General features: G+C 43.9%; 2 protein-coding genes across 5 annotated transcripts in view; both read right to left on the bottom strand.

Annotated features, from left to right (window-relative positions):
* The window catches only part of smo (smoothened, frizzled class receptor), a 30,842-nt gene extending 22,316 nt beyond the window's left edge, over positions 1–8,526 (bottom strand). For both annotated transcript variants that reach the window (XM_041203339.1, XM_041203340.1), the window contains exons 1-3: positions 8,261–8,526; positions 1,234–1,439; positions 538–747 (exon numbers count right to left, since the gene is read on the bottom strand). In XM_041203339.1, the coding sequence (XP_041059273.1) occupies positions 538–747; positions 1,234–1,439; positions 8,261–8,510 (666 nt within the window). In that variant the 5' untranslated portion in view covers positions 8,511–8,526. The remainder of the gene's footprint in view (positions 1–537; positions 748–1,233; positions 1,440–8,260) is intronic.
* Positions 8,527–17,929: 9,403 nt separating this feature from the next.
* The window catches only part of tspan33a (tetraspanin 33a), a 40,722-nt gene continuing 32,395 nt past the window's right edge, over positions 17,930–26,256 (bottom strand). For all 3 annotated transcript variants that reach the window (XM_041203199.1, XM_041203200.1, XM_041203201.1), the window contains exons 5-8: positions 22,200–22,295; positions 21,380–21,505; positions 19,954–20,115; positions 17,930–18,908 (exon numbers count right to left, since the gene is read on the bottom strand). In XM_041203199.1, coding sequence (XP_041059133.1) covers positions 18,807–18,908; positions 19,954–20,115; positions 21,380–21,505; positions 22,200–22,295 — 486 coding nt within the window. In that variant the 3' untranslated portion in view covers positions 17,930–18,806. The remainder of the gene's footprint in view (positions 18,909–19,953; positions 20,116–21,379; positions 21,506–22,199; positions 22,296–26,256) is intronic.

Genomic DNA, 26,256 nt, shown 5'->3' with positions numbered 1-26,256 from the left:
GCCTGGTAGCATCCCAAAAACCACACCTGCTGGCCCCATCGTGAAATGGGCATCCTGGTAGGCATATAGGGCGACCATCAGTTTTGGATAGTCAGATATTTAGTTTTGCAAATTGTGGACACAAGTAGGATTGCAACCGCCATTTTAGGACATGGGCAGGACATGCGCCATGTAGGCTCTGTCCAGTTTTACCTGACATCAAAAATGGCAAACTTTATTAACAGTTATTTTGCTGGGCGAGGAGGCGGCTCTGGGCTCCCTGAAAGGAATATAGGCAGCTTCCTTACTGGACTCCTTCTCCTAGGACCTACTTTTCCACCAGGCAGGTCACTCTCAAAATGGACCAAGCTTCCCAGCAGCGTTATCAGGCTCCATTGGCTACGACCCAATCTTCACCGGGAGGGAAAAAAAAATTAAACCGCCAAAGCTGTTGTTTACTTCAATGTCATTATTCTTCTTTTGTGTAGCAAGGTGTTAATGGGTTCATGCTGCTTTGGTGGTCATTTCCAATTAAAGGCCAGCCAGGGTGTTGCTTACCAACGTGAAGAACGTGCAGAGAATGGCAACGGAACCAAAGATGGCAATATAGACATGCATGGCATCATGCTCAGTGTCTGTGAAGAGTGGGTTCTGACACTGGATTCCACATCCCTCCACATCCTCGTACCAGCTCTTAGGATTCTCCGTGCGCACAAGAGGGGATTCACAGCGACCAGAGCTATTAAACTTGATATTCTGAACTTCATTCTGAAAGGAGGAGAGAATTTAAAATGAAAAGTTAATTTAACTTTATTCCTTTGTGGATATTTCCACCTCAACCTTCCAACGCTCTATTTCTAGACAGCTGGCACTCCGATTGGTGTTCTCATACCAACTCTGTGGGCAAGACGGCAGCTTGGCAACCTGTTATCAAGATTTGTTGCAACAGCACAACTCAGCGTCAATCCAACCTCCAAGACCTCCAATGACTCCTACTGGAGAAAGAGAGTGTGCCTGCGTGCGAATGGGATCAGGCTTCAGTGGGTATTGCTACCCCCACCCACCCATTTCCTGAGATGGAATGCTCTGTTAACACTCACACAAGTCTCATGGCTCACACATGAAGAGCAGCCACTTGGTTGAGGTACTGGAGGAAGTGGGGCACCAGCACGTAATTCAATGTCTTCAGGGTGTGGTGGAACACAATCTGTGTATGGATTATTTTTTGCTTTGGCCAATGTTCACCAAACTCACCAGGCATCCTTCAGGAAAGCGGTCAATTGAACATTTCAGGAAGTCAGGCCAGCCTCTCTCCCGCTCCACAATGGCACAGGGGCTTCTAGTGATCTGACACATGACCTGACCAGGCAGTTCCACTTTGCCATTTTCACATTTTGGCATGTAGACGGCACACAGAAGTTGTTGAATCACACTCCAACAGCCCGGAGCATTCCGCAGCCCTGGAAAAGAAGACAGGAGGAAAAGGGAAGATGAATGAGACCCATACTAAAAGTATCTGGGAAGATATTTTATAAACACCAATGCAAGATCACAGGAACCGGAAGTTTATCCAGCTTCTCACATTATTTAGGGAATTTGAATGGGAGCTTTTCAGAGCAACACCTTCTCTCCAAGTTTTGTGCACTCAGAAATTTGGCATGTTCATTATATCATGAAAAAAAAGGAATTATTGCCGTTTTCCTTGCATCAGTTGTGTCTAAAGATGCTGTTAACATTATTCACCATCTTGAAAGTTCTGACCTGATCCATAAAGTGACCCATGGAGAAAATAATAAGACTTCAGATAAGACAAATCTTCCGATCCATATGGTTTCCACCCTAGGCTATTAAAAAAATGCATTAGTCATTATTTTACAAAGCTCTCTAATTTTGTGAATTGTGCCTTTAGATTGGAAAATTGCAAATGTCACTCCTTTGTTTTAGAAGAGAAGGTGGAAGAAACCAGGAAAATTACTGACCTTCAGTTTAACATCACTTTCAAAAGGAAACTAGAAACATAGAAAATAGGAGCAGGAGTAGGCCGTTTGGCCCTTCGAGCCTGTTCCGCCGTTCATCAAGACCATGGCTGATCATCCAACTCAATAGCCTGCTCCCGCTTTCTCCCCGTATCCTTTGATCCCTTTCACTAAATCCTTCTTGAAAACATACAATGTTTTGGCCTCAACTACTTTCTGTGGTAGTGAATTCCACAGGCTCACCACTCTCTGGGTGAAGAAATTTCTCCTCATCTCAGTGCTAAATGGTCTACCCCATATCCTCAGACTGGTTCTGGACTCCCCACCATCGGGAACATCCTTTCTGCATCTACCCTGTCTGGTCCTGTTAGAATTTTATAGGTTTCTATGAGATCCCCCTCATTCTTCTGAACTCCAGCAAATGTAATCCTAACCGACTCAATCTCTCCTCATATGTCAGTCCCGCCATCCCAGAAATAAGTCGGGTAAACCTTCGCTGCACTCCCTCTATAGCAAGAACACCCTTCCTCAGATAAGGAGACCAAAACTGCACACAATATTCCAGGTGTGGTCTTACCAAGGCCCTGTATAATTGCAGCAAGACATCCCTGCTCCTGTATTCAAATCCTCTCGCTATGAAGGCCAACATACCATGTTCTTTCCCGCCTGCTGCTTCCTGCATGCTTGCCTTCAGTGACTGGTGTACGAGGACACCCAGGTTCGTTGCACATTCCCCTCTCTCGATTTATAGCCATTCAGATAATAATTTGCCTTCCTGTTTTTGCTACCAAAGTGGTAACCTCACATTTATCCACATTATACTGCATCTGCCATACATTTGCCCACTCACTCAGCTTGTCCAAATCACACTGAAGCATCTCTGCATCCTCCTCACAGCTCACCCTCCCACCCAGCTTTGTGTCATCTGCAAATTTGGAGATATTACATTTAGTGCCCTCATCTAAATCATTAATATATATTGTGAATAGCTGGGGTCCCAGCACCTGTGGTACCCTACCATTCACTGCCTGCCATTCGGAAAAAGACCCATTTATTCCTACTCTTTATTTCCTGTCTGCCAACCAGTCTTCTATCCATCTCAATACACTACCCCCAATCCCACGCACTTTAATTTTACACACTAAACTCTTATGTGGGACTTTGTCGAAAGCCTTCTGAAAGTCCAAATAAACCACATCCACTGGCTCCCCCTCATCATCTCTACTCGTTATATCCTCAAAAAATTCCAGTAGATTTGTCAAGCATGATTTCCCTTTTGTAAATCCATGCTGACTCTGTCTGATTCTATCACTGTTTTCCAAGTGCTCAGCTATTAAATCTTTTATAATGGACTCTAAGAGTTTTCCCCACTACCGATGTCAGGCTGACCAGTCTATAATTCCCTGTTTTCTCTTTGCCTCCCTTTTTAAATAGTGGGGTTACATTAGCTACCCTCCAATCTGTAGGAACTGTTCTAGAGTCTATAAAATCTCGGAAGATGACTACCAATGCATCCACTAGATGAGTACATGAGAGAAAAGGGAACAGAAAGATATGCTGAAAGGTTGAGATGAGGTAGATGGAATGGGAGGAGATGCATGTGGAATATCAACACCATCACAGAGTAGTTGGGCTTAAATGTGCTGTATAGTCTTTACTTATGGAAAAATTATTGGAATCTATTGTCAGGGACAGAGTGACTAAGAACTTGAACAAGTATGAGCTGATCAAAGTGCGTTATCATGAATTTGTGAAGGGCAAATCATGTCTGACTAATCTAGTTGAATTTTTTGAGGAGGTCACTAAAGTGGTGAATGACAATTCCAGATGGGAGTCACAAGTGTAATGACATAGCAGATTGCCTTTCAGATCAGAAGTTAAACTGAGGCCCTAACTACTCTCTCAGTGGACAGAAAAAAATTCCATGACACTATTTGCAAGAAGAGCAGAGGAGTTCTCCCTAGTCATATATTCTGGCCAATATTTAGCCCTCAATGAACATCAGTACAACAAGTTATTATCACATTGTAGTTTCTGGAACCTTGGTGCGCACAAAATGGCTGCCGTATTTCCTACATTGGAACAGTGACTACATTTCGAAATGACTTCATTGACTGTAAAATGCTTTGGGACGTCTTCAGATGGTGAATAGTGCTTTACAAATGCAAATCTTTCTATCCTTGGTCCCTTCTGCTTCCTTACTTACATATTACCCCTCAGCAATATCATCCAAAAACATAGCATCAGGTTCCACATGTATGCTGACAACACCCAGTTCTACCTCACCACCACCTCTCTCCATCCCTCCACTGCTTCCATGTTTCTAAGACTGGTTCTCTGGTATTCAATCCTGGATAAGCTGCAATTTCATCCAGTTAAACATTGGGATGTTCAAAAATATTGCTCCTGCACCCACCCCCGCACAAACTCCATATCCTCACGACCCCTTCCCTGGCCATTGTTTCATACTGAACCAAACAAGGACAATAAAAAAGTATATTGTATTGTTTTGGATTTTACCTTGAGCTATGTTTCCATAACCTGTCTATGACAAAGACCAACTCTTTCATGTCCCATCATATTTTCTATGGAAGTGAATACAGGAGCTTCCACTACAGTGATTGAACACACCTTCAAATATCCGAATTATGGGAGAAGACATCCAAGTCAAAGGCATTACTGTCCATTACGGAAGCCAATCGGTAAAACCACCCTTGATGGTGGTAGCAGGCGAGGGGCCAAGCTTCCTTGAATGAAACTGGCTAAAGTTAGAATGGGCTGAAATTTTTCAGCTGAGAGCAAATGGGTTACCAGAGTTACTACTTATGAATAATTAGAGTTAGAGAAGACCACCCAGGAACGTGTTACAATTAACACATACGAAGTGTTGTACCAATATACCCGTTTGTCTTTCAACGTCTCCTCAGCTTGCGCCATATTCCAGGGAACAATGAAGAGTTTACTGCAGGGACTGCCCCATGTTGTAGTTTATTCAAATGACGCTGTGGTGACTGGACTCACTGAAAAGGAACATTTGGCAAACTTAGAAGAAGTCTTAAAATGTGTCTTACATTTTTTAAACGTACTTGAAAAGTGTGTTTAAAAAAAAAAAGAAAAGTGCACATTCCAAGCAAAGGAGGTAATCTATTTGGGTCACAGGGTAGATTCACAGGGCCTCCACCCAGTTAAGGAAAAAGTGAGAGCCATAAGAGAGGCACCTGTGCCAATGAACACCTCTGAGCTCAAGTCATTCTTTGGGATGATCAATTACTATGGGCGTTTCTTACCTAATTTGTCTACAGAACTGGAAGCTCTGTATTACCTACTCAAGAAAAACCAACATTGGTCTTGGCAAATACCACAGGAAGAAGCTTTCATAAAGGTAAAAAAAAAACATTGCACTGGTCCAATCTATTAGTACATTACAATCAGAGGAAAGAATTGGTGATGGCATGTGATGCACCTCCCTATGGAGTGGGAGCAGAATGGATGATGGCACAGAGCGGTCGATAGTATATGTATCAAGAACGCTCACCACAGCGGAAAAGGGATACTCACAGATAGAAAAGGGCAGCCTGTCAATCATCTTTGCTGTCAAGGAATTTCACCAGTATGTACATGGCCATTTTACTATCATTTCAGACCACAAGCCATTGCTAGGATTGTTCAGCGAGGACAAGGCTATACCACCAATAGCCTCAGCAAGAATACAAAGATGGGTGTTGATCCTGGCAGCATATGAATATACTTTCATCCACAGTCCTGGAAGTCAAATTGCAAACACTGATGCACTTAGCCATTTGTCCTTACAAGAAAAAGATAAGGATGTCCCAATTCCTCAAGAACTCGTTTTATTGCTGAATTTCTTTAATTCATCACGGGTATTTGCTGGACAGATCAGAGACTGGACAACTTGACACCCAGTCTTATCCAAAGTATGAGAATAAGTTGGTTGGTCACAAGAGCAGATATCTGATGAAATAAATCCGTATTTTAACAGAAGACATGAAATAACCAGCCAGGTTGGTATCTTATTTTGGGGAGCACGAGTGATTGTTCTTCCAAAAGAAAGAAAGCCATTGTTAATTGAACTACATAATGCACAACCAGGAATTTCCTGAATGAAGGCCAAAGCATGCAGCTGTCTATGGTCGCCTGGGATGAATGGAGAAATAGAGAGCTTACTGAAGAATTGTATGCAATGTCAGCAAGTGCAAAAGCTACCTTCATCAGCTCCATTACACCCTTGGGAGTGGCCAGGAAGGGCATGGGTACAATTACACATTGACTATGTGGGTCCTTTCATGGCAACAATGTTACTGCTCATTGTTGATGCCCACTCAAAATGGATGGACATATATGAGGTGAAGTCGCCAATGTCTTCTGCTACCTTTGAGAAGCTGTGTCAAAGTTTTGCCATTCAAGGACTACCAGAAGTGGTAATATCTGGTAACAGCACGGCATAGACGAGTATTCAGTTTCAACGGTTTATCAGCCACAACGGTATCACTCATGTAAAAACTTCACCGTACCACCCTTCATTGACTGGACTGGCCGAAAGAGCTGTTCAAACATTCAAGGCTGGCATGAAGAAATTAACTGGAGATTCCATAGCAACCAAGCTAGCACGCTTTCTTTTCCATTATAGGACCACCCCTCACACAACAGGTGTCACACCTGTGGAATTACTGATGAAACTTTGTCTCAGGATGAGGTTGATCTTAATAACGCCAAATTTGGTGGGGGGGGGGGGTGGGGGGGGTGGGGGGGGGGAGGAGTCAGTGAAGTCAGAAAACTAGACATGACTGGCATAGTTGTGATAGGAAGTTTACCGTAGGAAAGATGGTATATGTGAAGAATTTTGGAGAAGGACCAAAGTGATTATCAGGTGAAATAAGTGCAGCTATTGGACCTTTTTCTTACCATGTGAATGTGGAAGACTGGGTCATACGGAAACATGTGGATCATATAAGGGAGAGAGAAACCATTCACCAAGAACTGATTCCACCAATGTTCACAACTGAGCCAATGTTTCTTGTTGAGAGTGCAGATATGTCTGAAGGGTCAGCTGTATCTGCAAGAGTTGAGGAAACAGATTTGCTGGTGCCCAGCGAAGAAAACTCCAGAAAATGAGGTTCCTGACAAAGCATCTGAAGCTATAGAGCTGAGATGCTCTACACACCCAGAAACCCCCCCGAATGACTGAATTTGTAAATTACTTATCTGTGCAAATAAATTGATATTTTGAGAAAATTGTAATTGTAACTGTAAAATGTGTTTGAGTAAAGGGGAAGAGATGTGGTAATCTGATGTATAATATACCTTTAAGAAGGTTATAATGGAAAATCACATGATCTTAGTATCCAATAGAGGAGCAGCGCAGGCTACCTCAGTAGTCTATAGTTAAGAGTCTGTAGTGTAGAGACAGGGTTTGAGTTGAAAGCACATAAGTGTAGTTGCTGAGTTCCTTTGTAAATAAACAGTGTGTTCCACCTAAGAATTGTCTGCTGATCTACTCTGTCTATTATACCAACTCGGCTATCCCAAAATAAGTGTGCAACCCGGATCCATAAGTCCCAACAAATTGGCAACCAGGATCCAACAGTCCTCTACCCATGCTTTGGACTTGGCAAGAGGTGGCAACCTAATATGTACTTAAGATTGGAATTATATTGCCCTAAGACTTGAACTGAAGTTAGTGTGAGACTGCTTCCTTCAGCTTTAATTTTTACAGGGTCTTTAGCATAGTAACACTCCAAGGCACTTTATGAGAGCGTAATTAAACATAGATTTGACACATAACGAGATATTAGGGCAGCTGGCCAAAAGCGTGGTAAAAGAGGTAGATATTAAGGAGAGTCTTAAAGGAAGAGAGATTTAGGGAGATAATTTGGGGCCTAGGCAGCTGAAGGCACTGTCACCAATGGTGGGGTGAAGGAAGTCGGGGGGGTGGGGGGTGAGGTGGAATGGAGAGGTGGTCGGGCGAGTACTCCGGACCTTACTGTAGCTGATAGGGTCTCCAATTCTACCCTGGCTTTAGTACTAATGCACAGCGCAAGCCATCACACGCTGACTAAAAAGTACAACTACAATCCACCCAGCTCTTTCCCTCATGAGACCATCTTGCTGGAAGCACATTCGGTTTTCCCGAAGTTTTGCATTCCAGCAAAATGATGCAAAATAAAGGGAGGAGGGGGGAAGGGAGGCACTTCTGACGCTGTAAAGATTCTCTAGTTTGATTTTATGCTGATGTAAATATCCAGGAAAGCACATTTCTTTTAATGCAAAGGGTTTGAATGCAATACCTGACCACAGGACCAGATTGTTGTGAGCCTCCTCTTGGGTGCTGGAATCTTCGGCCAGGGCGAGCGAGGTGTGGGTGTAAGGCAGAACCGAACCCATGCATGTGTTGTATCTCAAGGGCTCGCAGTCGGACACTTTCTTGCAGCGGTCGTGGGGAAACGTGTGGTTGGTGCCGCTCTGCTCCAGGAAGGTCCAGAGTAAAAGCAAGGAGCCTGCAGCCGCTTTAACAAAAGACTGCCAGCCGGTAGACATCTTGGTTCTTCCAGACTTCCAGTTACAAAGTTAACGAAATCCTCCCCCCCCCCCCCGCCGCCTTTACTTCGCTGCTTGTTCTCTCTGAAACCAGGGAGTTGATCGTGGCCCCCTTTCCACTCAAAACTTCCCAAAACTTCATTCGATTAGCTGCTGGTCCCCCTTCCTCTGCCTCTGTCTGCCCCTCAAAATGTGTCCGTTTCCCAACTTGCAGCGAATGCCATCGCGTCAGTTTCAACTCATTGCAAACTCCGCTGGCTGCAAACTGGGATCTGACCATTCCTTCTCCAAACTCAGTGAAGCATTTTTTTTCTCTTAAACACTGTCACAACACAAAGCCACCGGGGGAGGAGGGGTGGGTGGGGAGAGAATGCAAACGGTTTGATTTATACCAAGAACGTGCGTGATCTCAAAGAATTTGCCTCCCGACTCCCATTTTTACATGCAGGAGAAGTGACAGAGAGAAAAAGGGATTGTAATTTGATACCCAGTCGAGTTCCCCCCCGCTACTCTCGCTTCCCTCCTTGTAACCTCTCCCAATGCTCGATTTTGGATCTCCAATTCACTATACTTCACAAGTCCATTCAAATAAAAAGTGTTTTTACACTCACTTTGTGGGTGAGCGTGGCTCATCACCAGCTGTTTTTATTGATGCTAGGGAGTGGGAGGCACATAGTAAGTTTAAGCCGAACCCACCCAGCCAATCACTATCCAAAACCATACTGGCAAAAGCTAAATCCAGTGAGTGCCCCTTTTCCGGCCCCCGCCTGCCTTTTCATGCAGTTGAAACGATAAACCCCCACACCATACAAACCGTTAAGCATAGCAAACTTAGGCTAAGTTTAATTTCAGCCCCCTCAGTTTACAAACATTTAACTCTGCATCAACTGAGATCCCCGACCTCATTTTGGAAGCTTCAACTCACTTCACCTCCCTGGCTCCTGAGCGCAATTGTCAACATCCTCTCCCCTCCCCCGCCCCACCTTGAAAGGAGTCTATCAGACTGTGTCCTTAAAGATCTGCAAGAGCCAAAAGGACTGCATAACCAGCCCTGGGAGCTCAGGGTCAGGGAAGGGGATCCTATCTTCTCAGGTGAGACCTCAAATCCAGGCTCAGATAGAGATTAAAAGATCCCATGGCTCTACAAGTACTTGGAAGAGCAGGGAAGTTCTCCTCGGTGTCCTAGCCAATATACCATCTCTCAATCAACATCACAAAAACAGATTATGTGGTCATTATCACATTGCTGTTGTAGAAAATTGGCTGCTGCATGTCCTACATTGGCTGCAGATCAAAAAGTATGCGATAAAAGCAAAATACTGCAGATGCTGGAATACTGCAGATACTGGAATTCAGTTCTGAAGAAGTCATATGGACTTGAAACATTAACTCTGTCTTTCTCTCCACAGATGCTGTCAGACCTGCTGAGTTTTTCCAGCAATTTTTGTTTTTGTTTCAAAAAGCACTGAACTAGCTGTAAACATCTTGGGAAGTCCTGAGGCTGTGAGGGCCGCTATAGAAATGCAAGCTCTTTCTCCTGCCCACTATCAAGTGTCCCTTGCCAGGGCAGTGAGTGATGATAAGGTAAGGGGCAGGAGATTTAGAGGGGATCTGAGGAAAAATTTTTTCACCCAGAGGGTGGCTGGAATCTGGAACACACTTGCCTGAGTGGGTGGTAGAGGCAGGAACCCTCACAACATTTAGGAAGTACTTAGATGAGCACTTGAAATGCCATAGCTTACAGTGCTATGGGCCAAGTGCTGGAAAATGGAATTAGAATAGATAGGTGCTTGATGGCCAGTACAGGCATGATGGGCTAAAGGGCTTATTTCTGTGCTGTATAATTCTATGACTTTATTAAAAATTGTAACTGGAGCTTGTCTTTAGAATCCGTTTATTATCTGGTCATTAGTGCCCCAGGGTACAGTGCCCTATGGTACTTTGTCTCTCAATATGGTGTCCTGCAGTGCAATGTCCCACAGCATAGTGTCCCTCAGTAAACTGCCCCTCACTGTTGTGTCCTACACAGTGTTGATCTGAGGATTGTGTTTTCAATCACTAATTTTATACTAAAAAAACATCAGAAATGAAACATAGGAAAAAGACTGTCAGCAGAGAAGGGTATGAAGATTATAAATAAAAACAGAAAATGCTGGAAAAACACTGAAGGGTCATATGGACTTGAAATGTTAACTCTGTTTCTCTCTCCACAGATACTACCAGACCTGCTGAATTTGTCCAACATTTTCTGTTCTTATTTCAGATTCCCAGCATCCGCAGTATTTTGCTTTTACTTAGGGATATAAAGATTATCCAGTAACACCAGAGGCCCACCAATACCTGGGAACTGTACCCCAGTAAGTTAGCACCATGAGGGAGAAAAAAATGAAACATTCATATATGCCAAAAATCTCGCATTTCCTGTGTCACAATTACAATATAACATTTGCCCGTCACATTTCTTAATGCATTCTCCCAGCCACAGCCTCCCAGTCGCACTCCCGTCACACGTTGTTGATAGGCCCAGATTGCTGTAGAGCAGCATATCCTCAGACTCCATCAGTAGGAAGTAGCACAAAATCATATTATACCCGACAGAATATCAGCAGATACTGGGGAGGCAGATTTAATATCGTGTATACAGGGGAGGGGAACTTGGTGACGTGTTCACAGTTGTCCACATTGGCAATCTTTCACTACTCAAACAATACAAACTAATGAAACAGAAGGAAAGTGAGCAGGAGGTTGCAATACAGCACCGGGTGCTGCAGCTAGAACCATGAAAGCCCTGAAAAATGTCACACAAGGGAAGGCCAATTACATGTGAATGTAGTTGTGGCCTATAGTCTCCTCCCTCTATGCAGCACAGACAACTCGAGTGAGTTGTCTATCCTCTCACTTTAGGAAGTGGCACCTTGGTCCAAACGCACCTGAAAGGAGTGGAAAGAGAGCAAATAATAAAATGGAGAGGAGTAAGCAGGGAGTAAATGTGCCATCCTGCCTCGTGCTGTGCCATGTAGGGATTAGGAAGATCCTGGGGTCAATCTATGGTCTGCACTTAGTTACCCAATACCAGAAGAAGGGTGTGCTGTGATAGGTCTCAGTGGGGGTGAAATTCACCTTCACAATGTCACAAAGTGGGCACAAAACTAGATGCCCTTCTGTGCTGTCACCCAAGGGGAATTTTACCCTCGTCCTCCCCAGTTAGGGTAGCAATGAAATCAACAAGTATTCCAACAGCTGATGGCTAATCAAGAGGTTCCTGCTCCATGCCTTCCTCGAGATGTATGTGTAGTCCTCAGGTGAGGCTTAACACCCTAGATGCCAAGATCAAACAACATGCTGACTCTAAAACAAAAACAGAAAATGCTGAAAAAGCTCCGCAGGTCCTGACAGCATCTGCGGAAAGAGAAACAGAGTTGATGTTTCGAGTCCATATGACCCTTCTTCAGAGCATACTGAAGCATGTAGAAACATGCTGATTCTTCCGGTTAAAGTCAATACGTTGAGGAATATATGAAGTATTGGAGATTTGCCAGTGTTTGTAGCACTCAAATTCCAAAGGGAGCTCAATACCTTCAGGAGGAAGACGCAAGTAGAATTACTTGGAATTTACTGCATAGAAGGAGCCCATTTGGCCAGTAGGTCCATGTCAGTGTTTATGCTCCACATGGGCCTCCTCCCCACACTACTTCATCTAACTAATCAACATATCGTTCTATTCCTTTCTCCTTCATGTGTTCATCTAGTTTTCCCTTAAATGCATCTGTGTTATTCACCTCAACTATTCCTGGTGTTCCCGAATTCAACATTCTTACCATTCTCTGGGGAAAGACATTTCTCCTAAACTCCCTGCTGGATTTATTAGTGACTATCTTATATTTCTGGCCCCTAATTTTCATCTCCCCCATCATTGGAAATATCATCTCCACATCCTCCCTGTTGAACCCCTTTGATAATTTTAAAGATATCAGGTCACTCCTCAGCCTTCTCTTTTCTGTAGAAAACAACCCCAACCTGTTCAGTCCTGCCTGATAGTTCTAATCTCTCAGTTCTATCATCCTTGTAAATCATTTTTGCATCTTCTCCAGTACCATTTCTGTAATATGGAGGCCAGAACTGTGGAAGATAATTAAGTCATTAAAGTAAAACGCAATTGGCCCACACATTTCAAACTTAAACACTAAATGCGTCATAATGCGCCTACAGTAATTAACCTTAGCCAGACTTACTCACCTGCTGCACCCTGCCACACAGCAGATCTCCACTGCAACTTCTCTTGAACAGTCCTTAATAAGCCGGAGCTGCAGCTTCATACATTATTTACATAGTTCCACTTATGCACTTCCTCCCCACTGAGGGTAAGCTGGCTTGTCAAGGCCAGCTCCTAAAAATAACCCAGTATCACTCATGCCATCCCCACTGTCTCAAACTCTTGAAAATCAAGAGATTGGGAATAAAATTCAAGAGCTGCCATTTTTTTCCAAAAATAAACTGGTATAGATTAGTTGGTTTATAAACCTCAGTGGCTTATTTAATCTTAAGCAAATCAGAGCTCTTTACTAAAACTATATTACCACATTTGAAAACGCTTTATAAAAACTGTTATCTCAGCCCGCGTTAAAGATCCACCCTCCTGCCATAATGGAATGATGTGACATGGAAGGAGGCCATTTGGCCTATTGTACCTGTGCTGGCTCTTTGATAAGAGCTATACAATTAGTTGCACTGCCCTGTAATTTTTTTTCCCTTTTTAAGTGTTTATCCCGTTCCCTTTACCACTCCCTCCCCTCCAATTTTAGGACCACCACTAGCTGGGGTAACAGTTCAACTGGTATTACAGCCAAGTGCCCATCGGTCAGCAGTTTAACAAGGAAGTGCATCAGAGATGAGCCCAATCTTGTTTTCACCCAAGATCCACACACAGTCCCATACCTGTGTGCATTTCCGAGATCACTAGATAGCAATTCAGGAGCAGAAGCTGTGCCTGACTTTGTGTTATTACCTCATTGGACAACAAAGGCAACTGGGGCTCCCAACAAGACCCAGCAAACTGAGCACAGACATGCATGAGAGTCTAGGGCCTTCCTGAGCTGGACAGCTGAATAATCCATTAACAGCTGACAGCACTGACCTAGAGCACCCTCCCCCCACCACACTGATTGACTTCAAGAGCTGCCACCACCACTGAGAGCGCTTACACTCTTACACTGCTGGCCCACTCACTCTCAATTTTCCTAGGGCCTCATGTGCAGTCACCACCACTTTCCCGTCTTTGCTAAATTTTAAGCAAATGAACTTGAGTCAACCTGTAGTAATTATGGTTTTGTTTAGTGTGTAATGTATTTTTAAAAATAATACGTGTTAGGTAAGATCACATGATCTGTAGTAACCAATAGGAGAGTAGCACAGGCTACCTCAGCAGTCCGATAGAGTTGGAGTTGAAAGTACATGTGTAGTTGCTGCTGAGTATATTGTAAATAAACTTAATGTTTCCACCCAAGAAGGGTCTGCAGATCAACTCTATCATTAATAGCACAACTCGGCCACCCTACAATACAACACATTGTGAAGCAGAAAACAAGTTTACAAAAAGGCATAAATTTGCTACTTACCAGTTTGCATTTGTGTTACAATTTGCAACTTAAGTGTGCTAAACAATTACTGATCACAGATGAAAGCATATCTTAAGAAGCTGCAATTAAGTTCACACATCTCAGCAATAGCACACAGCAGAGTCCCAAGATTTTGCAGCCCTCTTAGAGGCATAATTTTACCCAGAAATTGTCTCTGATAATCAATTCACGAGTTAGAATGCCTGTGATATTGTATCACTGCTTTGAAGGTGGTGCAGAAGCAACTCTGACCTCACTCAGCTTCATCTCAGTGGTTTGTACTTTTGCCTCCAAATCCCAAAGTCATGGGTTCAAGTCCCACTCCAGACAGACAAGCACAAAATCCAAGTTGACGCTCCCAGTGCAGTACTGTGGTTGTGCTATACTGTTGAAGATACTGTACTTTACATGAGATGTTAAACTGAGGCCCTGTCTGTCCTGTCAGGTATACATAAAAGCTTCCATGACAATTTCAAAGAGCAGGAAAATTACCCTGGGGTCCTGACCAACATTTATCACTCAACTAAGCTTACTATAACAGATTATCTGGTTATCATAGGTGTTTATGGGAGCTTGCTGCGTGCAAATTGGCTGGCACAATTTCTCCATTACACTTCAAAAAGTAAAGCTCATTGGAATGTCCTTAGGTTGTGAAAGATGTTATATAAACGAAAGTTCCTTCTTTCTCACTGAAGGAGGGGGTAGTCTTTGGGCTGGGGAGATGGGGTGACTCTTTGGGGAAAATTCAACTGGTTGGCAAGAGCTGGTGCTGAAAACTGACAACATATGGATGTTGGTCATTTGACCCATCTTTCCTGTGGCAGCTCTGTGAAAGAGCTATTCAATGTCCCAATCTGATAGCTCTGTAAATGTTTCCATGCCCCTTCTGAGAGCTATAATTTAATTTGCTTCCTTTCCATTCCAGATCTTAACACTTCATCAGATAAAACAATTCTCATCTCTCTCCTGGTTCTTTTGCCAATGATCTTAAATCTGTGCCTTATGGTTACTGATCCTCTTACAAATGGAAACAGTTTCTATGAACTCTCTAGCTCCCTTCATGATTTTGAACAAGTCTCCCTTAACCTTCTGTTTTTTTAAGTAGAACAACCCCAGTTTCACTAGCTTCTAGCTCTCTACCCCTGATGTCAATCTAATAAATCTCCTCTGCACCCACTCTAAACCCTTGCTATTGCTTCTGAAGTGTGATACTCCAGCGGAGCCCAAACAAGTGTTTATAAAGGTTTTAGAAACATTCCTTGGCCAAGCAAGATTCACCTACTAACTGTGAAACAGCCTCTTAAATGATACAACGCCAGTCAAAACAAGCTTGATGGTCTTCCCTAATTACTCGGTGGATCAATGCATTAAAGAACTGGGTGTGGATCAGATATACAGCAGAGCAGCCTCTCCCATGGTTCCACGACAGCTCTGCATGGAGTAGACTGATCTCACAGGGCTGGAGAATGGGGCAAACACAGTATGCCTCAGAACACCCCACTGTGGGTAAGGGTGGGGAGAAGAGGGGAAGCCCACAGGTTCCTACCCATCAACACTGGAAAGCATATGGGTGACTGAGTTTGGGTGATGACCCCCACAGCTGACTGGCTTGATACTCAAACAGTGTGGCAATTCCAACACACGTGCTGCCTCTCTAACAAGAGTTTGATTGGGGGGGGGTGGGGTTGTGTGTGTGTGTGGGAGGCCCAAAGCTGGGACTGTCACAGCAGATAATCTCCCTGTTACTGTCAAGGCCCCTCACGACAGGTTATACTGTGAAATGGTTCCTCCCCTCAACCTCCTCCAAGAATCTGAGCCTTCAGTAAAAGGGCAGAAGTGGGTGGGGCAGGGGAACAATTAAAAAAACACAAGGGCAGGAAGCAGAGCTCAGTCTGACATGAAAACTGAGCAGTGCAGCAGGCTGCTGGGAGTGCCTCTTGTTGGCAAGACTTTTAGGACCACACACACAGGCCCTCCATCCTGAGAGAACACAGCTCATGGGGCCTTGCACAGACATACAGGCTCGTTGTATATTTAATTGCCAGTTCATCTCCTGTGGTATCAATCGTGAACAGACAGATTTAAACAAGAACTTGTTTGGAATATTTTGTGGAGCCCTGAACAATGTGTCACAGATGAAGGAATGCCAGTAGATAAACAATAAGTTATTTTGAAAGGGGCAAGGGAAACAAACCTTTGTGATCTTTGATTCCCAGTCATGTTTGCTTTAATTGTGATCAATCCAATCATTCTTGCCATCACCCCCATATTGGAAACAGCTAGTACTGGTTTCAGGAAAGCAATGACGGGATTGGGACGTCTAAGCCCTCAAATTATTGAAGGAAGGGCTGGATGTTCCAATGGGAGGACTGCAGGGACTGAATGGGGAACAAAGATGAGCTGAATGGCTCCCCTAATCGGTAGTTATCTCCATGGCCTGCAAGCGTTCTGCTGCAAGATGCAGATTCACCTCAACCTCTGATCAATCCATCACAATCACGGAGTAATTACAATGCAGGAGGCAGCCATTTGGCCTAGCATGTCAACACTGGCTTTCCGAAAGAGCAAATCACCTAGTGCCACTCCCCACCTTCTCCCTTTTCAGATAATAATCCAATTCCTCTTGAATGCCTAGATTGAACTGGGCCCCACTATGCTCTCAGGCAGTGCATTCCAGATCCTAACCACCCACTGTGTGAAAGTTTTTCCTCACGTAACCATTGATTCTTTTGCCAATTATCTTAGATCTGTGCCCCTTCGTTCTCAATTCTTCCACCAATGGAAATAGGTTTTCCCCTATCTACTTTATCCAGACCCCTCATGATAGTGAATACCTCTATCAAATTTCCTCTCAACCTTCCCGTCTCTAGGAGACTTCTCCAATTTATCTGCGTAACTGAAGTTCCTCATCCCTGGGACCATTTGAGAATCTTTTCTGCACTCTCTCTAATGTCTTCATTCTTCCTAAGGTGTGGTGCCCACACTGAATACAATACTCCAGTTGGAGGCCCAACTATTGTTCTGTACAAGTTTAACATAACTTCCTCACTTTTGTACTTTGACCCTATTAATAAAGCATATAGCACTGTAGGCTTCATTAACTGTTCCCTCAACCTGTCTTACCAACTTCAATGATTTAGGCACATATACACCCAAGTCCCTCTGCTCCTGTACCCCTTTAATATTGTGCCATTTATTCTATATTGTCTCTGCGTTCTTCCTACCAAAATGAATCACTTCACACTTCTCTGCATTAATTACATTTGCCTGTCCATCCAAACTGAAGTCTACACTATCCTCCTCACTGTTCACAATACTTAAAGCCAATGTGGTTGCCCAGTATTTCCTCATTTGGAGGGGGACTGTTTTCAGGTTGCAACTGGATATCAGCAGCAACTCCATTCCCCCACCTCCCACCCCATGCTTTCCCGCTCTTCTCTTTAAAAGGTGATAGGCTTTTTAAAAAAATATTCCTGATGCTGGCCAACCTTTTGATACCTTTATAATGAATATCCAAACATTGAAATGTTGGCAGGCTATTCATCTGTAGTACCATCACAGCAGAGCTTTGAGTCCAGACTTTGATCTCCTCCCTCCCTAGCTAAAAATGGTACACCTGAGGTTAGGAATGTGCATCACAGTGAACTGCAGCTGTAACGATACAATCTGTCTGAGAAATTGAGCATATTACCGAACTAACTCAGTGTCACTGCACCATCTGCTGGAACAGCCTCTAGCACAGTGCATTATTTGTACGACACAAATTAACCAAAAGACATTTAAAATACCCCAACACAGGCAGACAGATTATATATTTTATTAAAAGACAAAAATATTTAATTTAGCAAAAAAATTAAATTAACAGGTAGACAACATTTACCCCTTCCCCCCAAGTATGCACATACAGTAATGTGGCTTTTCCAATCATAACATCCTTTTCAATACTCTAACACCATAAGTCAGAAAGTACTTCCCCCCACTTAGTGCTAGATTTAGGTAATTGACCCAGGAAGCACTTGATTTTGAACACCCTCCGACAGGTAAACATTTGGGAGTTACCAAATTCACCCCAGATTGTCCTTCCGAGAGAGACAAAGAGGCACAGTAAAACATCAACAAAAAATTGACCAATTAACAGTAACATACAGGAACAAAGTAAAGACAGCAATAGAGGCACAGAGAGCTTCACAAAGGCAACATAGGCACAGATTAGCAGAGTTTACCAGGAACGGATGAACAAATCCCTTAAAAGACAAGTGCACGACCACAATGAGAAGGGGAGAGAGATCAGGCCAGTACCAATGATGTATGTGGGACATTGTTCTATACACCAGTACATGACAGCCATAACAGGACCTCCAACTATAGATATTTATAAAACAAATGGATTAGTTAAACTTGAAGTTGATGGGCTAGATGAGAGATTAAATTTAAAACACAGCTCCTGTGGGCCTTTTCATCCTGTGATCACAATGCGTATAATGCACCAAGAATGAAGGTGGCACTCTGACAATCCCAATGGGCTGCAGTCCTTCCTGAGCAAAGAAACAAAAGGCTTCAGAATTTGATTGGTCTTCACACCAGCAACTTGTAAAAGAGCTCCAGGGGAACAGCGTGCCTCCTCCAGTATGTGAATAGCTGTAGTGTTGGGGTGGAGGTGGTGTTGTGTAGCAGGCAGGGGTCAGTACCATGGGTCTGCTCTGTGCTGGCTGTTGTACTTCTGGAGTTCAATCTGATCTTTGATCTGGTTGATGAGGATCTGGGAGAGAAGAATTCCCACCAACTGGAGATGGTAGCCAAGGAGAGAAGCAAAACAAACAAGTGAAAAGACACCCACACAGGCTTAAAGGAGCAATGCCCCATAACTAAGCTTTGTACATTTGCTCATTTCTCACCCACATCCTTCCCAGCCCACCAAGCACCCCCATTATCGGAGGCCTTTTCAACTTTAACTCTTCTGGTAAGTGCTAACATTGTGCAATTCCACTGGTGTTCATAGCTCCACCTTGGTGAGGGTTCACCAGGTGCTATTCCACTGCATAAAGCATCACTGCCTTACAAATAGCACATCTAGCACTAGCACTGGATGGAGACCAGCTGTCAGGAAGCCTCCGCACCCAGGGCAACGGAACAGAAAGAACGCTGAACGAATAAGCCAAGGTCCCTTCTCCAAATTGTCCGTTCTCCCAATTGTCTCAGTGACTGGTTTGCAGATTCAGTCACACTTCTTCCTCCCCACTTCCCAGCTGAATCCTGCACCGGTGCTCACCATCGAGGCTCACATGTGAATGTACTGGGTGGGGAGATGGGGGCAAGGAGGATTTGGAAAGAGGATTGAGGTCCCAAGCAAGGGGTTCATGCAGGACTAGAAGTAGAGAGCAGATAAGAATACTGAGGCTAAAAGGGTTAAATTAAGAGGTTGCATAGACTATACTAGTTCATTGAGTATAGAAGAGTAAGGGCTGATCCAATTCAGATGTTTGTGACTAAATGAGTTGACAGGGTCAATAGAGAGACTATTTTCTCTGGTGAGGAAATTCAGAACAAAGGGGCCTTAAAATCTGAGCTAGGCCATTCAGGGAGCACTTCTTCACTTAAAAGGGTACTGGAAATTTGAAATCCTCTCCCACATACTCATTGAGATGGGGGTCGGATTCAAATGAACACAGTTTAATAGGTTTTTGATAGGCAAGATTAATTAAGATACAGAACCAAGATAGGTAAAGTAAGTTGAGATACAGATCAATCATGATCTAACTGAATGAAGGAGCAGGCTTGACGAAATGAATGGCCTATGTAGGTGGGGATAAAGCGGATGTGACACTGACCTGTGGGATTGCGAAGCCCAGGGCCACCCCTCCCAACAGGAAGAGGTTGCTATGGATCCAGTTGACCAACTTGTCGATGCACCCATTGGTGTAGATGTATTCTTCTGCTGCCAAGTAGTCCAGGTCTTGCATCCCCTGACCGCACATGGTGTTGATCACTTTCTGCATTGGAAGGACACTGGGGTCAGTGAGGGGCGGCAAGTCTGCCAAGGAGGAGGGAGTGTTTTGGCTCACTCCCTTCTCCACCCACCCCCGTTCAGATAGACACATTGCTCATGTTAGACAAGTTGTGCCAGATGAAGTTGTGACTACTTTGTGGACAGTTTTTTCCAATTGCTCCAAAAGATGCTATATGTAATACATGCACCTAAACTGAGGGGCTGTAAGTGTGATCATAAAATATAGATTGAATAATTTTCTCATGGATACATAGGAACATACAGTACACAAAGGTCATTTAGCTTCACCGTGTCTGCACCAGCTCTTTAGTGATCCAATGGTCCCCCTCCCCTACACTTCTGCCTTGTAAATTTTAACTCTACAATTTCCTTTGGAAAGTTATTGCATCTGCATCCATCACCCTTTCAAGCAGTGCATTTCAGATCACCATAATTCGATGCATAAAGTTTTTCCCCTCATGTCACCTCTTGTGCTTTTGCTAATTATCTCAACTGTGTCTTCAGGTTACTAACCCTTCTAGTATTGGAAATAATTTCCTATTTATGCTATCAAAATCATGAAGGGTTTTGATCTCCTGTATCAAATCTCCCCTTAACCTTCCCTGTTCCAAGGTGAATAACCCCAACTTCCCCAGTCTCTCCACATAACCGAAGTCTTTCAACCCTGACACCAATCTAGTAGAGTTCCCTCTGAACCTCACCCAAGGCCTACACATCTTTCCTAAAGTATTGGGCCCAGAATAGGTCACAATATCCCAGCTGGGCTTAATCACCTATATGGTGATTCTTTTCTGTACAGTAAACGGACACAATAGTTCTGTAACGTCCTGAGATTGTGTTGTGGAACCTTTGGCATGTTGAGATAATGATACCAGATGTAAGACCAAGAGTACAGGTCAGGGACGAGGTGCTATAATATCCTTTTAGACAAGTTTAAAGAGAGACCATTGCACTGTGATGTGGGGAGATGGAGGGAGTAATCTGCAGGGTTGAATGCAACCGACTTGCGAGTATAGTCAGTAGAAAGGATCCTTTACAATCAAAGTGTTGGGTGCAAATATAACATTTAAATCATTAATAAACTTGGTGTTCTTTAACTGACTTGCTGACTATTTCCAGCATTTTCTCTTTTTATTTCAGATTTCCAGCATCTGCAGGATTTTATTTTTGACCATGTGTTTGAATCATTAAACATGGCAGTCTACAGATCTATATTATTGCAAAATTCACCCGTCGCAGTCACTCACCTCCTTAGAGCGCAGGCAGCAGGAATAGGGCACGGAGCAGCGCTCCCGGCTGGGGTTCTCCAGTGTGCAGTTAAAGTACATGTTGAGGCTCCAGTCCTTGTATGAGATTCCACCGCAACAGCTGAACTGCCGGGTCAAAAGAGAATTGTGAGTGGGAGAAAAGACAAAGGCAAACAGGTTAATGCCTTTTGTTCCCAGTGTTGGGTAGTGAGTACATTTCCCCGGCCTCCTTCCCTGAAGGTGCCGATCCTCAGTGGGGTTTGTGTCAGTGGGTGTATGTTACATAGAGCAGAAGGACTTTGGGTGTGTAGATAGAGATATTAAAAGGTTGAACACAGCTAGATATGGACAAATAAATCCAAACTGAATCCTTTGTTTTACTAGGAGGCTGAGAATGTCAAAATAAGTAATCAATAGTGATTATGAAATAGGAAGAGAACCCATTCAACACTAAATTTATATCCTTACATTACGTTCCAATTATTAGTAGTCAAAAACCTAAAGCTAAAAGGCTGAGAAAATGATTGTAAATGATGCTGTCCTCATTCAAATTGCTCGATTGCCTCCAACTAGCGAGTCTCTTTTTAGGTCTCGCTAACTTGAACATCAATGCTTTCTGTGCAACTTTGGAACAATGAAATTTCACAGGCCTAGGGAGTGCGCGAGACAGGGAGAGAAAGCAAAGCCCAAGAATTAGCAAGTGAAAAATCAACAAGACAGTGAGGAGGTAGAAAGAGGAAGCATCTGAAGGAGATGGGGAGGGCGTGAGGATACTGGGCAGGTTACTTAGTGGAGCGAGTTTGTGACCATGTGACACTACCTGCTTCTGTCCATAGTCAATGAGGTTTTGGAGATCCAGGTCATCGCGGTAGTGGACTATTGCGCTGTCGATGATCTCACTGACCTTTGATCGGGCCTATGTTGGAGGCAAAAGAACATTTGGCAATTAAAGACAGCCATAGCTCCCACTTACCAAATCAGGCTTCTCCCTACACACCCAAATAATGAACAAACAATCTGGCTCTATTGGTAGGACTGGCATTTGCGGGAGGAAATGTGTTCAATAACAGGAGCCCCTCCACAACCTCACACTGATGGGCAGAACCATTGCATCTATTTTCAGCATATCTATTCCCCATCAGGAACTGTGTATCTCTCCTCTCAAATGATCAGACTCTTTTCTGGCGTTTACTACTTCAAATACTTCCCTACTTCAGGAACTAACCCAATAACTGCTCATCAGGAGTAATTTTCCATAGCGATTATCTGCTGAATATGGAATAACTGCTCATCAGGAGTAATTTTCCATAGCGATTATCTGCTGAATATAAGAATCATATTTCTGCACGATTAATTCTTTGAAAGCCAGTTCAAATTCAACTGAGTTTGGGAATTTGAATTTAGTTTAAAAAAGCCCTTGGAAATAGAAAGCTAGTATCAGTAGGAGTGGCAGTGAAGCTGTTGGATCATAGTATGCCATAGTATGTGATCAACTCTTAACTGCTCCTGAAGTGCCTAGCAGTAAAAGTTACTCAGTTATCAAAACTGCTACAATTAGGCATTGAGCACGCTACCTTTAGCGCACTGACTGTAGTGGCTCAAGATGGGCCACCACTGCCACCACCTAGAGTTAAATTTTGGACTGTTAGATCTGTAAAGATTCATATTCCACAGCCTTGTGCTTACATAGTGAGCCACCAGAGGGAGCAGAAACTCCATACGAATAAAACTGATATACAAGATGCTAGTTAGAACCTGGACAGAATCTCAATTGTTATTGCACAGGTGGCCGCCATTTGGCCCATTGTGTCAGCACTGGCTCTGAATGAGCAATTCCCTTAGTGCCATTCTCCCAACTTCTCCCTCACAGGCCACTTGATCAGCATTCCATGCACCAACTTAAGAATTCACTCCCTCTACCACCGATGCAGTGGTAGCAGTGTGTACCATATACAAGAAGCACTACAAAGTCACCATGGCTCCTTCGACAGGATCTTCAAAACCTGTTACCACTACCACCCAAAACGAAAAACCAGCAAATCTTGGGAAACGACTGGTAATGGTCCAAACTGATCTTGTATACCTTAAATGGAACTCCAGTTCAGACAAGATCCAGTCACCTCAAAGTTCTGCTGATTTTTCCTTCCGAGTACCTAGAAGGACAAAGGCAGCAGAGGCATGGGAACGCTTCTCCAAGCCACACACCCTCCCGACTTGGAACTATTATCACCGTTCCTTTACTATTGCAGGATCAAAATCCTGGATCTCCCTTGCTAATATCACTGTGGGTTTACCCACACCAGATGGACCTCAACAGTTCAAGGCAGCAGCTCACCACCTTCCTAGGGACAATTAGGAATGGGTAACAAATGCTAGCCTTGCCAGTGATACCCACATCCCAGGAAAGGATTTTAAAAACTCAATGTGCAAAAACTATTATCTTCTCTGGTGCTTTTGTCCATCATCTGAAATCTGTGTTCTCCAGTTATTGACTCTCCTTATTTACTTTTATCAAAAGTTGTTTTTTTTTAATTCATTTACAGGATGTGGGCTTCGCTGGCTGGGCCAGCATTTATTACCTATCCCTAGTTGCCCTCGAGAAGGTGGTGGTGAGCTGCAGTCCATGTGGTGTAGGTACACTCACTGCTCTTAGTGAGTTCCAGGATTTTGACCCAGTGACAGTGAAGGAACTGTGATATATTTCCAAGTCAGGATGGTGAGTGACTTGGAGGGGAACTTCTAGTTGGTGGTGTTCCCATCTATCTGTTGCCCTTGTCCTTCTAGGTGGTAGTGGGTTTGGAAGGTGCTGTTGAAGGAGCCTTGGTGAATTCCTGTAGTACATCTTGTAGACGGTACACACTGCTGCTACTGTGCATTGGTGGTGGAGGGAGTGCCAATCAAGCGTACTGCTTTGTCCTGGACAGTGTCCAGCTTCAGTGCTTTGGGAGCTGCGCTTATCAAGCAAGTGGGAAGTATTCCATTACACTCCTGACTTGTGCCTTGTAGATGGTGGATAGACTTTGGGGAGTCAGGTGGTGAGTTACTCATCGCACGATTCCTAGCCTCTGACCTGCTCTTGCAGCCACAGTATTTATATGGCTGGTCCAGTTCAGTTTCTGGTCAATGGTAACCCCCAAGGTGTTGACATTGGGGTCTCAGTGATGCTATTGCCATCGAACATCAAAGGGCGATGGTTGGATTCTTTCCTGTTGGATATGGTCATTCCCTGGCACTTGTGTGGCGTGAATGTTACTTGCCACTTGTCAGCCCAAGCCTGGATATTGTCCAGGTCTTACTGCATTTGGACATGGACTACTTCAGTATCTGACGATCATAAATGGTGCTGAACATTATGCAATCAGCAAACATCCCCACTTCTGTCTTTATGATGGAAGGTCATTGATAAAGCAGCTGATGGTTGTATCTAGGACACTACCCTGAGGAACTCCTGCAGTGATGTCCTGGAGCTGAGGTGTTTGACCTCCAACAACCACAACCATCTTCCTTTGTGCTAGGTATGACTCCAATCAGCAGAGAGTTTTCCCACGATTCCCATTGACTCCAGTTTTGCTGGGGTTCCTTGATGGCACACTCGGCCAAATGCTGCCTTGATGTCATGGGCAGTCACTCTTACGTCACCTCGGGAATTCAACCCTTTTGTCCATGTTTGAACCAAGGCTGTTATGAGGTCAGGAGCACAGTGGCTCTGGCAGAACCCTGAAATCCATCCTAATTTTGAGCACCTCAACTAAATCTCACCTTAACCTTCTCTGCTCTCAAGAGAACAACCCTCAAGCATTTTTGGGCTACATTTCCCTGTTTTATCTCCTACCCAAACAAAAATAATGCAAATGTTGTATTAAACTTAAGAGTACTGTGAAGATTTCTGGTTTCCATATTATAAAAGATAGAGAAGCACTTGGGAAGGAAGATTTCCAAGTATGATACCAGCAGAGAAGTTAAAAACGATCAGGAAAAGATTGAACAGGCTGGAACCTCTTTCAAAAAAAGGGATGAATTTTTATTCATTCATGGGATGTGGATGTCACTAGCTAGGCCAGCATTTATTGCCTATCCCTAATTGCCCTCGAGAAGACAGTGGTGAGCTCCCTTCTTGAACCGCTGTAGTCCATGTGGTGTAGGCATACCCAGTGCTATTAGGGAGGGAGTTCCAGGATTATCACCCAGTGATAGTGAAGGAATGGTGATATATTTCCAAGTCAGGATGGCAAGTGGCTTGGAGAGGAACTTCCAGGTGGTGGCGTTCCCATCTATCTGCTGCCCTTGTCCTTCTAGGTAGTAAGTGCCTTAGTTTGGAAGGTGCTGTCTAAGGAGGCAGTGGTGAGTTCCTGCAGTGCACCTTGTAGATGGCACAAAGTGCTGCCACTGTGTGTTGGCAGTGGAGGGAGTGAATGTTTGTGGATGGAGTGCCAATCAAGCGTGCTGCTTTGTCCTGGGCGGTGTTGAGCTTAGGCTGACAAGGGGCAAGTAATATTCACGCCACACAAGTGCTGGGCAATGACCAGGTCTTACTACATTTGAACATGGGTTGCCTCAGTATCTGAGTCGTCGCGGATGGTGCCGAACAAAAACATCTCCACTTCTGACCATGATGGAAGATCATTGATAAAGCAGCTGAAGATGGTTGGGCCTAGAACGTTACCCTGAGGAACCATTTGATAGTGTTCTTTAAAATTATGAAAAGGTAGAAATAAAGATGATGTGTCCTGTCCACTTGTGGAGACAACCAAATCTAGGAGTCAGAAATAAGATAGTCAATAATAAATTCAGTCGGGAATTCATGAGAAACTTGAAATGTGGAACTTGCTACTACAGGGAGTAGTTGAAGAAAATAGCAGAGATACATTTAAGGCTTG

The sequence above is a fragment of the Carcharodon carcharias genome, chromosome 13 (genome assembly GCF_017639515.1).
Source record: "Carcharodon carcharias isolate sCarCar2 chromosome 13, sCarCar2.pri, whole genome shotgun sequence".
Classification (NCBI taxonomy): Eukaryota; Metazoa; Chordata; class Chondrichthyes; order Lamniformes; family Lamnidae; genus Carcharodon; species Carcharodon carcharias.
Note: the sequence above shows the minus strand (reverse complement) of the source record. Positions and strands in the feature narration are given on the sequence as shown.